Below are 15,090 nucleotides of genomic sequence, written 5' to 3' on the forward strand. Positions count from 1 at the left end.
TAGGCATCGTACGTCACAACTTGCTCGGAAACTTCTAAATTTTTTACCACAGCCTCTACATGCGATGACACGACACCTCGACAAGTTTCATGATTTTTGGACTTCGTTTGCATTTTATATAATTAAAAAACACTTTTTAACAAGTTTTGGTCATGTTTCGTGAAACAGATGTTCGAAATTTCACGAATGTCCCTGCACACGGCCTCAAAATACACTGAAAAACATGAATACCATTTTTTGAATCGCTAAATTCTAATATTTCATGCCCTACGGTTCAAATTTACTTTTTCGAGAAAAATTCAAGTAAACATAAAAAATTAAAAAAATATACCAAAAAGTCATAGAAAAGTTCCAAATTGGAACATGTGCTTCAAGGTACCGTATAAATGCCACAGAAAAAATTTGAAAACAAAAATAAAAAAAATAAAAATACTTTGCCGAGTGTCGGAATTAGCACTCGGCAATGAAACCTCTTTGCTGAGTGCCAGGCTTGCAGCACTTGGCACAGACAGCACGTTTGCTGAGTGCTAACGGCCAGCACTCGGCAAAGGATGACGGAGGGGCCACCGGCGTCGGTTGAGGTATTTTGCCGAGGGTTATTCTTTGCCGAGTGTCTGACACTCGGCAAATAGGACGCTTGCCGAGTGTCCCTCTTTGCCGAGTGTTTAACACTCGGCAAAGACGACCTTTGCCGAGGGCCGGCTTTGTCGAGTGCGGCACTCGACAAACTGCCTCTTTGCCGAGTGCCTGTGTTTTGACACTCAGCAAAGCGCCGAGCACTCGGCAAAGAGCACGTCTCCCGTAGTGGTGGTTCACGAACTAATTGGCACCACGCCAAGCCCTTCAATAGGGCGCCATAAGAACCTACACAAGATGAGGGTGCTCAATGTCACGAGCAATCCACTAGAGGTGTTTTTGGCGCTCCACTTGGGAATGAGCCCAAGAACCCCTCACAAATCCACCGAGAGATGGCCACGAACAATAACCAACTCATGCCAACCTTCTCCGTTGCTCCAAGCCGTCTAGGTGGCAGCAACCACCAAGAGTAACAAGCAATCCCGCAGCTCACACGATCACTAGTGCCATTATATGCTCAAACACTAAGCAAATGCACTAAGATCTCTCCCAATCTCAACTTGGACGAACAAATCAAGAGCTAGATGAGTGGGAGGTTTTGGAGTATGCTCACGAGGTGTATCAATCAGTTAGAGAGCCAAGAGAGTGAGCAATAGCCGGCCAACCCCTTTTTATAGAGCCCCTATAGCTCAAATAGCCGTTGGCCACTCACCCCAAATTTCTGCGTGATAGCCAGACGCGCTGCTCGGGGCGACCGTCACTACGTCCGGTCGTAGTTACAACGCCACGTGTCCCAAGTATTTGAATATAACCGTTAGCGACTAATGACTAGTCTCGCGCACAAAGATGGCACAAGATCGGACACGACGATCAAGTGACCAGACTCACCCAGGTCCAACGTCCGGTCCAATACAGAGAGCTCCCAGAGCCGGTGTTTCAAAACCAGACACGTCCGGTCACATATGACCGGACTCACCTAGAGTCCGACGAATTATTTCTAGAGACAGAGCGAACAAAACCACACCGGACGCATCCGACGTCAGTGTCCTGTCGTGATCCCAGTGTCCGGTCCTCTCTGCCTACGCGTGCCTAAAAGTGAATAGTGATAGGGTCACGTTCGATCGCATCACTAGGCCAGCGTCCAATCGATTTAGCTGACACTGTCGTGCCTCGGGTCACTGACCGAACGTGTCCAGTCCTCCCGGACCCAGCGTCCGGTCACACCCAGTCACCCCTTCTCTTCTCCAAACTTCATCCCTTGTGCAAATATGATAACTCCACCAAGTTCCATCACTTGTGCATGTGAGTTACCATTTTACAAACAAGTTTTCCGAGGGATGTTAGCACTCACTAGGTCCTAATGCAAATGCATGTATTAAATCACCTAGTGGCACTTAGACAACCGTATTTGCATCGAGATCACCCCTTTTAATAGTACAACAATCTATCCTAAATACACTCACACCCTCTATAATGTCTTGAGTACCAAAACAAAAACATATTTGATACCTTTGCCTTGATTAACACTTAGTTTTCATTTATCTCTTTCTTCTTTTTCAAGTTTGAGCTTGATGACTATCATCACATGTCCATTTCCACCTCCATGGACTTCATCATCATGCTCCATCACTTGGCTTGTACCAACCCTGCTCATATAACACTTATGACAAAGGTTAGTACTTAGGTTTCGTCAATTAGCCAAAACCAAACTAGAGCTTTCAGTGCGTCGGGGCCGGTGGACGGGGCACTCCTGCGGATTGCGGCGTGGACGCGAGCGCGCGTTGTCCCCTTCCGTTATACGGGCAGGTAGCAATTCGGTCCCCTTTAGTTTTCTATTTTACATGGGATGCTGAGATAGTCCTGTTGGTGGGCCATGACGCCAGCCCACGATTCGGTTGGCTTGGGACTGGGAGATGCATCTGGATGCGCTGCGGGCGCTGAACGTCCGGACGCTAGTGCCCCCTATTAAATAAGCTAATGTGACATGGTATAGATAAAAAAGATATTGAAAATTTTATTACATAAAATGAGTTTTGTGGAGATAAAACATGTGTATAATGTTTTTAAAGCATCATATACTTGAAAACTAGGACATAAAACCACCATTGAGGCTGACCTAAGAGTCAGAGGGTTCTACGCATCTTTTTAGGAGTTGGTATTTTTAATGCACGGGACTTCTTATATAGTAGTTTTTGGTGTGTCTTCTTGAGGAGTTGGTACTTATATATAGGAAGAAGAAGAAGCTCTATCTCTGCATCAACTAGCAGCATGGTGATAATGTGTGTTAAACATTAAAGAATACATGTAATGGGCCTTTAGATCGTGGGTATGGACTTAGGGGGTCGAGCCCATATAAATTTGAACAATCTCTCATCAGACCTAAACTGTCCAATTTAGTAGTTTTAATTTTCTTCTCACACTATGATTTATATGCTAGTGTTTCAACCACTATTCACCTAAATGATCATTTAGCCTATTTAAACACCATTTAAAACACTAGATGATTGTACACTACTTCCATTTAATTGGACATATATCTTGTTTAATTGATCATTTAGCCTGTTTAACGGCCATTGAGCCCGGATAATGCCCAGAAGGTAGGTGACCAACTGTTATCGGTTAGTGTTTAGGGAAACACTGTTTTCAATAGAGAATGTTAGCTTGACCTTAGGTCTACAACTTCAAGTTACACCCATCCACAACTTGAATAATGAACTATATTAGGTTTGCGTAAACAGGTTTCATTCAAACTCATAACTAGTACCTGGCTGCTAGTAGCCTTCCCCCCATGTGGAGTATATATGTCATGCTCCCTGGTCTCTTCGTGAGTTTACTAGGGATCACCAAAGTTTCATAGACTGCTATATGTTTAATAGTCGAGCTAACATATCTGAGTCCTTTGAAGAATGCTTTGTAGCATAGCATCTTAATTAGCTAATTAAAGCCAACAGAAACACATTAAGGCATATTGCCAACCTATCTTATAGCTTTGAGGGTATTGGGCTATAGATTACTCTACTCCATTAACCGATAACTCATTTCCCCTATATCTTGATTCATGGAATCTCTGCTAAAAAAAGGCTTGGTTACCAGCATGGTATAACTCACATGGGGTTCATACCCTCTCCCTCGATACATTTTCTATCACATTCCATAACAGTCCTTTTGTAAAGGGGTCTACTAGGTTTTAGTATATTTGAACATAAGTCATACAGTAGCTATCACTATGAAGTTTATCGATTTTCTAACATATTTCAAACATAAGTCATAACTATAATATCATTTATGGCAAAATTGGTGCAGTCAATCGTCCTCTGAGCTCTGAAAGGTGAAGACTGGACTGGACTCTGGAGTTCGTGGAGACTGGAGAGTGTTTCTGAAGCAAGACAGCATGCAAGTGCACCATCCGGCCTAACACACACAAGACCGTTAAATTCATCCAGTGGTTGATTTAAATCTAAGCTTTATTTCTTAGTCCGTGGCCTACACCACTACAGTCTAAAGTTGGGGGTTCTGTTAGATTTATTTCAAAAGGTGTTGGGGGTTTTTGTTAGAATGTCTTTGTTGTTATAAAGAGCGCATGATTGACGCGTGGAACTATCCAATCTGTTGGCCTATATATAATAAAATGAAGATAATCTGATGTTATTGGATGATATCTCTCTCAGCAGTTTTTGTTTATTATAGAAGAAGAAAAATGCACGTTTAACGTGGTATATATATTCTCACAAGGATCGTAGCAATATAAGCACTCCATCGAGAGAAACAAACAATTTATCTTTAGTCAGGACAGTACGTGCACCAAAAGGTCATAGTAGTCCCTTTTTATACCTGCAGTTCTGCACAATACAAGAGTTGGGATTTTGAATGCGGTGCCCGTTAGATGGTAACTCAATATCCTCGGTGCAACGTCAGTAAAGATAGCTGTTGTTTATACGACTACTTGCACATCCAACATACGTAAAATCAAACATGGTTTTGGTGGGCAGATCGATCAACTACTCCTGGTCAGAAACAAGCCTAGAGCATGCAAACCCTTTGGCATCACCGCCAGCTAGCATTTGACGACGGAAGAAAATTAACCAGCGAACGTATTGTTCTCACTCATCAAATAGCCTCGAGCATATTCAGAAACAACAAAAGCATGCACGTTTTTCTTCGACGGCGAGGGCGGTGGAGAATGGAGATGGTGACCAGTACAGCTCGGTCGTCGTCGACGTCGGATCGACACCCGTTTTCTTAACAAGGACAGGGTTGGTGCCTGCCTGCTCAGACTATAGCGGTGGCGGTCGTTCGATGCGACGCTGCTGACCGCGCGCGGAGCAGAAAATTACTGCACTGAGCGACGCTGGCTGAGTGTCGCCGGAATTGGTGAAAGTGAAACACTTTGGGTGCTTTCGGAACGCGATGCATGCAATGCAATGCAACCGGTCGCAGAGGAAGATTGGCGTGGAATCTCTCCAGCCAGCGCTGTCTGTTTCTTTTCTGTGAATGCAGCTTCAGTTCGACGCAACTGACTACGGCCACATGAACGCCTAGACTGAGAGGAAGAACAGAATTATTCGAGGAATTATTATTACACAGAGAATAATAATGGTAGGACCTGTGACGAGCAGTGTGGTCTGCATACCTTGCCTAACTTGGGAATGGATGTGGAACCAAGATGGAAATATTGTACCCGATGTCCTGATGAGACATCACCGTGCGTGCCTGGTCTGAATTCTGAACTGATGACGCTGGATGAGACGCAGGAAATGGACCTGGCACCTCGTGCAGCGACCATTCTGCTCACCCCATGATTCGACATCATGATCCGTTTAGTAGTAGGTCTTAGCATAACCCACGAGATCAACGCCTGTACTGTATCTGGTCTTTCCATAGCTCTCTACTGTTTGAAATTGAAATGGCTCAGCAGCCGCAACTATGGTAAGGTGTCCCTCATGTGATGGGGATCAAACTAACAAAGCAACCGCAGGTAGCAGCTAGTTCTACAGCACATTTGATAAGGAAGGAGTTTGGGACAACAGTGTCTAAGCGTGAATGTGTTTAGAGAATTCGATCTTTGTATATACTCCTATTTTCTACCTCTTTTTGAGAATTTCTTGACGATCTTTGTGCTGAGGTTTTTGGGCCATCCTTGATTGATCTTTAGGTGCTACGACGGCTTAGGAATACATATTGCCACTTTCTCTGGAAGATTTCCCACGAGCAAGGTTTTCATTATCGGAAATAAAAATTTATCGGAGGTCATGGATAAATAGGATAAGCAAGATATATCGGAAATATCGGACCAAATTCAAAAAAAAATTCAAATTGTTTTGAAAAAATTTCGTAGAATTTGACTTGAAACTATTCCTAAGTTATTAAACATCACTTGTTCACAGATAAAAACAAGAATAAAACATTATAGTGTGGGATTGTCGCACGGCTGAATTTGGGTTGTCTGTGTGGAAGCAGGAAAGAAGGGAAAAATTTGGCCGATGTCAAATTTTATCGAACCCTGTGGATAGAAAGGAAATTTCGGAAATTTCCGCGAATTTCGGCCGATAAAAAAAACCTTGCCCACGAGCACCTAAAAATCCTCATTTGGAGGTTTATTGCGAAACCCCATTTCTAGAGATGGCTTTTAATATTCTCGTTCAAGTTTTTGAACTTTTTGACTTGATCTTTTGGGGATAGCTTCTAAATGGGTTATACAAGGTGTGTGCAAAGTTTTAGAATCTTTGGAGCTCGTTTGAATTGATTTTGAATTTTTTTAGAAGATTCTGCTAGAAACAGCAGAAACCACAGCCTAGGCTGGTTTCACAAACCAGCCTAGGCTGGTTTTTCATCTTACTCTGATTGAGCTCTGTTGTGGTGGAGGTGTTCTTTCTGTTGTTATAAAATCCTCTACCAAATTTCATGACTTTTGGAGGTCGTTTGATTAGATTTGACATTTGTTCATCCGAGTGCTGAATTCTGAACATCAGCCCAGTCCGGTTTTTTAAACCAAAACCAAGTCAGGCCGTTGTTTGCTGTGTTTTCAATCTTGCTTGTTTTGACCTCCCTTTGCTTCCGCATGTTTCTAGCCTAGTTTCTAAGATCCGTAGATCTGCTGTAACTACACGACTTTGGCTAGTTGTGTTTGAGATAATGTTCATGGATGGTACTAGGATATAGACCTTTGTGTCATTCTTGTGGTGAGAATTTTAAGACTCCGACTTACTTCCCTCTGGTCACCATTTCTATTCTTCAATATATAGGTACTAACAGTGGACATGTTTTCAGGGTAGTTAAATTATTAATGTGTTATTATCAGCGAAGTAGTCCAATGGAATATCTATTAGTAATAAAAAAATTAAATATGACACATTTTGCAGACAAATGATGGGGCTTGGACCGCACCAGCAAAGAGGTACAACATAATGAGCAGAATTTTCCAAACTGAGACATACGAGATTGCCTCTCATCTTCTATGATTACATTCATAATGCCTCAAACGAAAAGCTGCGACTTTGATAAATGAACATGAAAAAGTCAGAGAAAAGCGATGCATCGAATTTTCACAAAGTTTTTAACATTAACAAAAATATCAGAGAGAAATCAAGAAAATAATAAAACAGACACAAGACACAGACAATCAATTTATACAACGATCCAGCTGAGTACCTTCTCAAGCACAAAGGATCTTGTTCAAGACCAATACCATCACCGACCCAAAAGAAGATAAATGAGGGCCTATCAGCAATGATCTGTTGAGTCAAATTAATATAATAATTCAAGGTAGAGAACAACCTCAATTTTCAGATTCATAATCTCTTTAGGAAATACTCTATATACTGATCTTCTCTGATACCAGGAGCGCGATGAACATATTCCTCCCATGGAGGATCCCCATGGATAACATCAAACTTTGTGCCAAAAAATCTGGGAAAGCATATGTTCCTTGAGATCACACTTTTAGTATACATTGGTGCCGAAGCTGACTTAGAAACTGTCTCATCTTTCCTCTGTATTAGTTCCCTCTCGGCCTAGGATAATCCTCCACTACACTTGTAAGCTCTAATTCTGGAATGAAATTCTGAGGTCGCATGCCAGTGTCCACGAAACTCTGCGAGTAACCATTCTCTTCACCCCGCAGGTCCACTCTTCCTCTGTGGCATATCCAGCCTCCAGGTACTACTTTATCATGAAGCATTTCATGTCTTGGTCTATCCATTGGACGATTGGATCAAAACCTAAAACATCCGTAGGACCTCGATCTAATTTCCTCTTGAATATTATGTCTTGCTTCAGCTCCCATGCTAGGAGCAAGCCCAGGTCCAGCAACTAGAGGAGGGATGTGAAGATTCGGGGGGCCCTTGGAAAACAAGCAGCCTGTTCGGTTGGCTGGTTCGTATCGTTGCTGGTTTATGAAAAAGTACTACTGACTGATTTATGTGAGAGAAAAATACTGTTCCAACTGAAAATTTACGATCATTTACGATGAGCCACAGCCCAAACGAACAGGCTGAAGAGGCCTGTTCCAGACCAAACAAGAGGCCTTGGAAAAGGTGGCACGAAAATACCAGGTCCAAGAGGACTCAGAGAGTGAAGCATGTTGGGGCCCCATTGGTTGCATCGGATCTGGTGGCACACCGAGAGGCCCAAATGGTGGAGGCAGCAACATCTATAGATGGAAAAAGTTCACGTTACCTCTCCTAACTTTTACGAAAGTCTGTTTTTCCTCCCTGAACTCTAAAACCGGATAAACCATCTGCCTGAACTTTTAAAACCATTCATTTTACCTCCCTGACCGGTTATAAGCAGTTTTCAAATGCAGTTTTGTCTTTTTCTTTTTTATTTATTTCGAATGAATCTTTGAAAAATCATAGTAAATCACAATAAAATCATAAAATGAAAAATCTAATTTTGTTGGACTTCACATGAGTAGATCTACATAGTGAACATATAATATGGTATTCTTTAGTACAAATTTTTCGTTGTAGCTTTAGATCTATGCTTTTCTATAATTAATTCATAGTTGCAGTTTCTATAGTTCAATTGTGGTGAAATTTTTATGGTAGGCTAATTATTGTATACTTGAATTGTAGTAAAAATTTTGTAGTCATTAGATCATGTATAACTTAGTTATAAATTTATAAATACTTTTTAACAAGCTTACACCTAAATAAATCTGCTAAGTTAGACATGATCTAATGAGTATCAAATTTTTACTACAGTTCAAGCATACAATAATGAACCCACCGTAAAAAATTCACGACAATTGGACCATAGAAATTGCAGCTATGAATTAATTATAGAAAAACATAGATCCAAAGCTACAATAAAAAATTTATACTAAAGCATACCATATTATATGTTCACTATGTAGATCTACTTCATGTGGAGTCCAATAAAATTAGATTTTCCTATTTTATGATTTTTTGTGATTTACTATGATTTTTTAAAAGATTCAGCCAAAATAAAAAAAAATATAAAACCACCTTTGAAAACCGCTTATAACCAGTTAGGAAGGTAAAACGAACGGTCTTAAAAGTTTAGGGAAGTGGTCTAACCGGTTTTAGAGTTTAGGGAGGAAAAAACAGACTTTTCACAAAAATTGAGGGAGGTTAATGTGGATTTTTTTCTCTATAGATCATAGCATAGAATAAAGATAGGAAAAAATCCATTTTACCTCCCTAAACTATCTTCGAAGTTTAGTTTTCCTCCTTGAACTCGAAAACCAGGTAAACCACCTCCCTCAACTTTTAAAACTGTTCATTTTACCTTTCCTGGTCCGGTTATAGGTGGTTTTCAAAGGTGGGTTTGTCTTTTTTTTATTTATTTTGGCTAAAATTTTTAAAAATCATAGTAAATCATGGAAAAATCATAAAATAAAAAATCTAATTTTCTTGAACTCCACATGAGTAGATCTACACAGTAAATATATAATATGGTATGATTTAGTACAATTTTTTTGCTATATCTTTAAATCTATGCTTTTATGTAATTAATTCAAAGCTATAGTTTCTATAGTCCAATTATGGTGAATTTTTTTATGATGGGCTAACTATTATATTATTGAACTGTAGTAAAAATTTCTTGCTCATTGGATAATGTATAACTGAGTTATAGATTTATTTAGTTTTGTGCTTGTTAAATAGTTTAAAAATAGTTAAAAGTGTGTAACAATAGAAACGAGTGTGAAATTTTTAATATAGTTAAAGCATACAATAATTAGACTACCATAAAATTTTCACCACAATTGGACCATATAAATTGTAGCTATGAATTAATTTTAGAAAAACATAGATCAAAGATATAGCAAAAATTTTGTACTAAAGCATACCATATTATATGTTTACTATATACACTTACTCATGTGGAGTCCAACAAAATTGGATTTTCTATTTTATATTTTTTTTCTGTGATTTACTCTGAATTTTTCAAATATTTAGCCAAAAAAATAAAAAAAGAAAAAGATAAAATCACATTTGAAAACCACCTATAAGCGGGTCAGAGAGGTAAAATGAACGGTTTTAAAAGTTGAAAGAGGTGATTTACCCGGTTTTCAAGGGAGGAAAAGTAAACTTCGAAGATAGGTAAAATGGACTTTTTCCATAAAGATAACCACAAACTGAAAATTGAACGTGACATACAAATACAAATGGGCCACAACAACAGATATAATTGAGTCCACGATACAGAAACGGCAACCAACTATCAGTGGATGAAAACAGAAATATCCGTCACTCGGACGATGGATAGAAATTCCGTTTTTTTTCCCTGGTCTGGCGCAGGCAAAAGAAATCCAGCCGGAGCATAAAGAAAAAAAATGAAGGGTACCAGTGAACGGAATCCCCTAAAAATACCAGTGTGAACGGAATCCTTGCCAATATGTTGGGAGCCAAGCAAGCCCACATCAACATCAGAGTCCAGTGCTATGGTGCCCACAAAAGAAAATGCCAACCATACAGCGGTTGGCTTGAGGCCTGATAGACATTCCCAAAATACCCTTCCGTTGCTTTAACAGGCATCCATCGAGTCCACAGCAATATCCAATGGAGGAAGCCACAACATTGTTTTTGCCTTTCCTTGAAACCAAAGCACATATCAACTGCAAATCCTGACGAGTGGAAGTGTGGGGGCATGAAAGAAGTACGAGAAATTCAATCAACCAAATGAAGGAAACAACTTTGGATAACATACAAGGTACACTTATTTACATGACATCCAGAGTTCTTTTTTTTTAGTTTTTCAGTTTTTGTTTAGTTGCAATTTCTGCAATGAGCATTGTATTGACGAGCTGACTGCACTGTTTCCAACTCAAACTAAGGATCAGGATTGCCAAGTATAGCTTCATCCCCAGAGTCATGTTCCTCCTCACTAAGCTCTTCGTCGCTGGATTTGTCTTCCGGAGTGATGCCAGCGTCCTCTGGTTTGGCATACTTTTCACAATATTCTGCAGAAACATGGGAGAGAAAGTTGACACCTTAGTGTCAATATGGCACAAACCTATTTGGCCAATGATGAACAAAGTAGTGCTCGAAGATATGCAATACTAAAATGCAATAGAAAGAAATTTTGCTTTATTGCCTCATTGGTGTTCTGAAACTGGGTGCATGGTGCCATCAAACAAAAGAAACCCTGTGTTGATGGCACCAAACCACCCTATCACTAGAAGTCTATGTCAACATACAGATAAAGGTATAACGCCAGGAATATAAAAATCAATCACCTACTAATAACCCAATCGGTGTCAGAAGATACATAGTGCAAGTTAACTAATTCAAGCAAGTGAACAATTACAAATTCAGTACTTATCTTAGCAGGTGAACTTTATATTGAACAGCAGTTATTATAGTGCTATGCAACTGGCAGCAATTAAATAAATCATGGGTGGTAGCCTTTTCATCAAAAACGTGTCAAGGCACGGTCGCGAAAAAAAAAAGTGGTAGCCTTTTCATTAGTTAGGAAGTATAACCTTTGTTTCAGTTTCAAAATGTATCTATAGCATCCAAACAAGCAAACAGAGACTTCATCAACTGGATTAGGCAGAAAATGGGAGTACATGATACTAGACTGGTTAGGGAAGTTATCAGAGTTTGCATCCACATATTCATCTCCCCTAGCCACTCTTTAAAAGATAAATGGAAGCTAAATCTCTACTGGTGCATATGAACCTAGATATACCAGTATTTGGGATGTCAAATAAGAAACACACGCATCCCATGTCTTGATTTCCACCCATCTTGTGGAGATCCCACCACCCCACAAATTGTTTGATTTTTTATCTTCACAATCATTATCATGGCATGCCAGGGTTAAAGCAGAACCACTCAATTCCTGCTATCTGTAAAGGTGGTTTTTTATCTTCAGAGATCTATAATGCCAGGCCAGTTCAAACCAGAGCCAGGTTAAAGCAGATTCTCTAATTCCAGGCGCATGTATTGATGTATAAGTACATACAAGTTTTAGGAGGTTTCATCTGCAACAACGGGCCTAGCATTTTGTGATGCCTCTTACTCACTTTGGTCAAACCACTTCAATGCGAGAACAAAGAATTGAGAGGAAAGATGGAAATCGGGCACAACAAGACTTGAGAGCAAAGCAATTTGACTAGGATTTGGTAGAAATGTAGAACTGGTAGAAGAGAAATAATAGGATTATATAAGTTGGAGATTTGCATTATATTAAGGGACATAATTTTAGTAGAACATTTGAAGTTGCAAGCACAGATTTTTCAGATAGTGCAATGCTTGCCCTCTTATGTTTGAGTCAAGTAACTGACTAACTGTTATTGTTTGTGCTCTTATGTTTTCTCAAACTTAGTAATTGGTAGTATCTTGTTTTAATAGTATAACTAAGCAATGTTAGATTTTGGAGAGCTTGGTAGATAATTAGGTCAGGTGCAAGTGCAACTACGATTCATTGATCGTGTTGTAGTGTAACTTGAACATGATAGGTCGAAGAGAACTAATGTAAGAAAGCTAAGTTATGGGGAAAAAAAGATCAGAACTTTTCTCATTGGTTTGGTGCACAAAGAGCCTGGTTGAAAGAGAACATTCTAGTGTGGGTTACACTCAATAAGTAGGCAAAAGATGTGGTGGAAACCACCTACTAGGTGGAAACATGGAAACCGAAACCAATTCAAAAAACGTATTTCGGTCGTTCAAAAGATTTTGAAACTTGGCACACCACAGTGCATACAAATATGTACTCACATGCAATAAGTATTTCATGGTTGCAATGCATATGACAGAAAAGAATGAATCTGCAGTAGAACATTATGGCCAGGCAGACTGGAGGTGATGTTTGAATAAAACAATATCTTACAACTATAGACTATCTACTGAAAACAATCAGAAGATTTTAATGGACCACGGTACCTTTCACTTTCTGTTCATAAGCAGAGCGATCACGCATCATCAGTGCTGCAGCCTCCCCATTTAATGGATCAGAAGGATTCGGATACAGTAAAAGCTGTGGAAGGAATACTTCAAAAACATTTACTAGATCTGCAAAAAATAGGAATGTGGAAAAAGATCGAGCTCAGATTATAGATTCCATACGAGAAGTAAATGCTCATAGCAACAATGGAAGGGAAGCCACTATCTCTCACCAAACATTGGGCTCCATGTCTGGTTGATGACATCCAAACAGACAGAGCCAGACCTGCATTTTGCGGCCGAACAGAGCAGGTAAAGAAATGTTAGTTCCATGAGCTTGAATTAAAATTAAAATAACAAAAGTAGTTCAAGACCATAATGCTCACATCTCATCGACATTTGGGTGATAAATCTTGTTGATGAAGCCGATGGAGGGGGATTTGTAAGGATATGCATCAGGCAGTTCTACCCTAACCTTCCAGACACCGCCTTGGTAGATACCTACCAAATTGAGTACGAATTCATTAGGCAAAATCCCGTGATAGACTCTGAAAGGAAAGATGCTTCAGGTCAACTGAGCAACCAATCGAGGATGAAGCTAAACAGACAAGAATATCTGAACACGATCAACAGGTGAGATTGGCAGTTTAGTTTTCCTGAAACTCAACTTCCCCCACTACATCTAGATCAGAAACAGGAGCGTGGATCATCAGCCCGGAAGGCAGAGAGAGAAAGGAGAAACCGGGATTCGGCGCGAGGGTTATTACTTTCGGTCGGCCCCTTAAATTCGACGAAGAATTCCTGCATCCCGTCGTTCACCATCTCCACCTTGTAGTCGCTCATCATCCTGCGACGCCAAGAAACCAAGAAAGCCGGCAAGAACGGCCAGATAAAAAAAACAAGCAGAACATGTCAGGGAAAATTGGAACACACACCGAGGGGGTCCAGGATCCTCACAACTTCATGAGGTCCATCTCGCGGCGCTTGCTCGGGGACGACATCTTGGAAAGCGGGGAAACAAGAACAGCAGCAGCAGCAGAAGGGCGGAACCTCCTCTCCTCTCCGCTCCGCTCCGCTCCGCTCCTCGCCTTTGGGGAGTTGGGATAAGAGGAAGAAAGGGATTGCGCAGCCTGTAGCCTTTGACGGTGCGTCCGCGTCGTCGTACTTCCTCCCCCTGCACCCTTTTTGCTCGGGGAGGAGGGCTTGTGCTGCGTGAGGAGGAGGCAAACTGGAGTTAGCGGCGGGTGGTGGTTTGTTAATGGAGACGCGGCGAGATCCGGCGCCGGTTAATTTGCGTCTGGTTTCCTCTCGTTGTTACTGTGAAGGGTAGGACTGGGCCGGCCAAAACCGCCGCCTGCTTTGCTTTGGCGGCAGTGGTGGTGTGCGAGAGACGTGTGCTCGCAGCTTTTCACGGCTGCCGACGCGGGCGCGTGGCCGCCCACCATGGGAGGACGCCTTTCACGGGGACCTCTTGGCAGTACACATAGGGTCCCTCGACCGAGGAAATCATGCTTATTAGTATATTTGGCCAGTATTTTTAGTTCAGCCCAAGCACGGCCCGACACGGAGGCTAGCGGGCTCGGGCAGGCTCGGCTTGGAGGAGCAGGCCGTGCCTGGCCCTTACTCCAGGCACGTGGGCCGGCACGGCACGGCCTGCTAAGAGCAGCCGGCCCGCTAGCGGCGTGGCCTGCTGCTCCCCGTGCCCCTTCCTCGCTCGCCCGTGCAGTCCCCCCCCCCGCGGTCTCTCCCTCCCCCCACTCTCTCTCTCCCTCCCTCTCCATCCAACCACGCCGGCGACCCTCCTCGCTCCCACCATGGCGGCGCCCCTCCTTCCTCCCGTGTAGTCCCCTCCCCATCCCCCTCTCCGCTCGCCCGTGCAGTCCCCTCCCCCTCCCTCTCGCCCGTGCAGTCCCCTCCCACGCGGTCTCTCCCTCCACCCCTCTCTCCCTCCCTTGGTGGCCCTCCCTCTCCCTCCAACCATGCCGGCGACCCTCCTCGCTCCCACCATGGCGGCGCCCCTCCTTCCTCTCCCTCCAACCACGGACAGCGAGCGCGGCCCGTCTCGCTCAGCGGCACGTGTGGGGACGCGGATCCGCCCCCACCTCCTCCCCGGCGGCGGATCTGGCCCTGATCCTGTCCCCGACGGCGAATCCGGCCCCCACCT

At 42.2% G+C, this 15,090-nt stretch overlaps 1 protein-coding gene across 1 annotated transcript; it reads right to left on the reverse strand.

The window, feature by feature from the left end:
• Positions 1–10,719: 10,719 nt before the first annotated feature.
• LOC136525547 (ubiquitin-conjugating enzyme E2-23 kDa-like) lies at positions 10,720–14,074 on the reverse strand. The gene is made up of 6 exons (XM_066518499.1): positions 13,884–14,074; positions 13,694–13,773; positions 13,313–13,427; positions 13,160–13,212; positions 12,927–13,055; positions 10,720–10,999 (listed from the first exon to the last, which is right to left on the reverse strand). Exons 1-6 carry the CDS (start codon positions 13,925–13,927, stop codon positions 10,869–10,871), a joined length of 552 nt encoding a protein of 183 aa, XP_066374596.1. The 5' UTR covers positions 13,928–14,074; the 3' UTR covers positions 10,720–10,868.
• Between the last annotated feature and the right edge of the window lie 1,016 nt (positions 14,075–15,090).

The sequence above is a fragment of the Miscanthus floridulus genome, chromosome 2, assembly GCF_019320115.1.
Source record: "Miscanthus floridulus cultivar M001 chromosome 2, ASM1932011v1, whole genome shotgun sequence".
NCBI lineage: Eukaryota > Viridiplantae > Streptophyta > Magnoliopsida > Poales > Poaceae > Miscanthus > Miscanthus floridulus.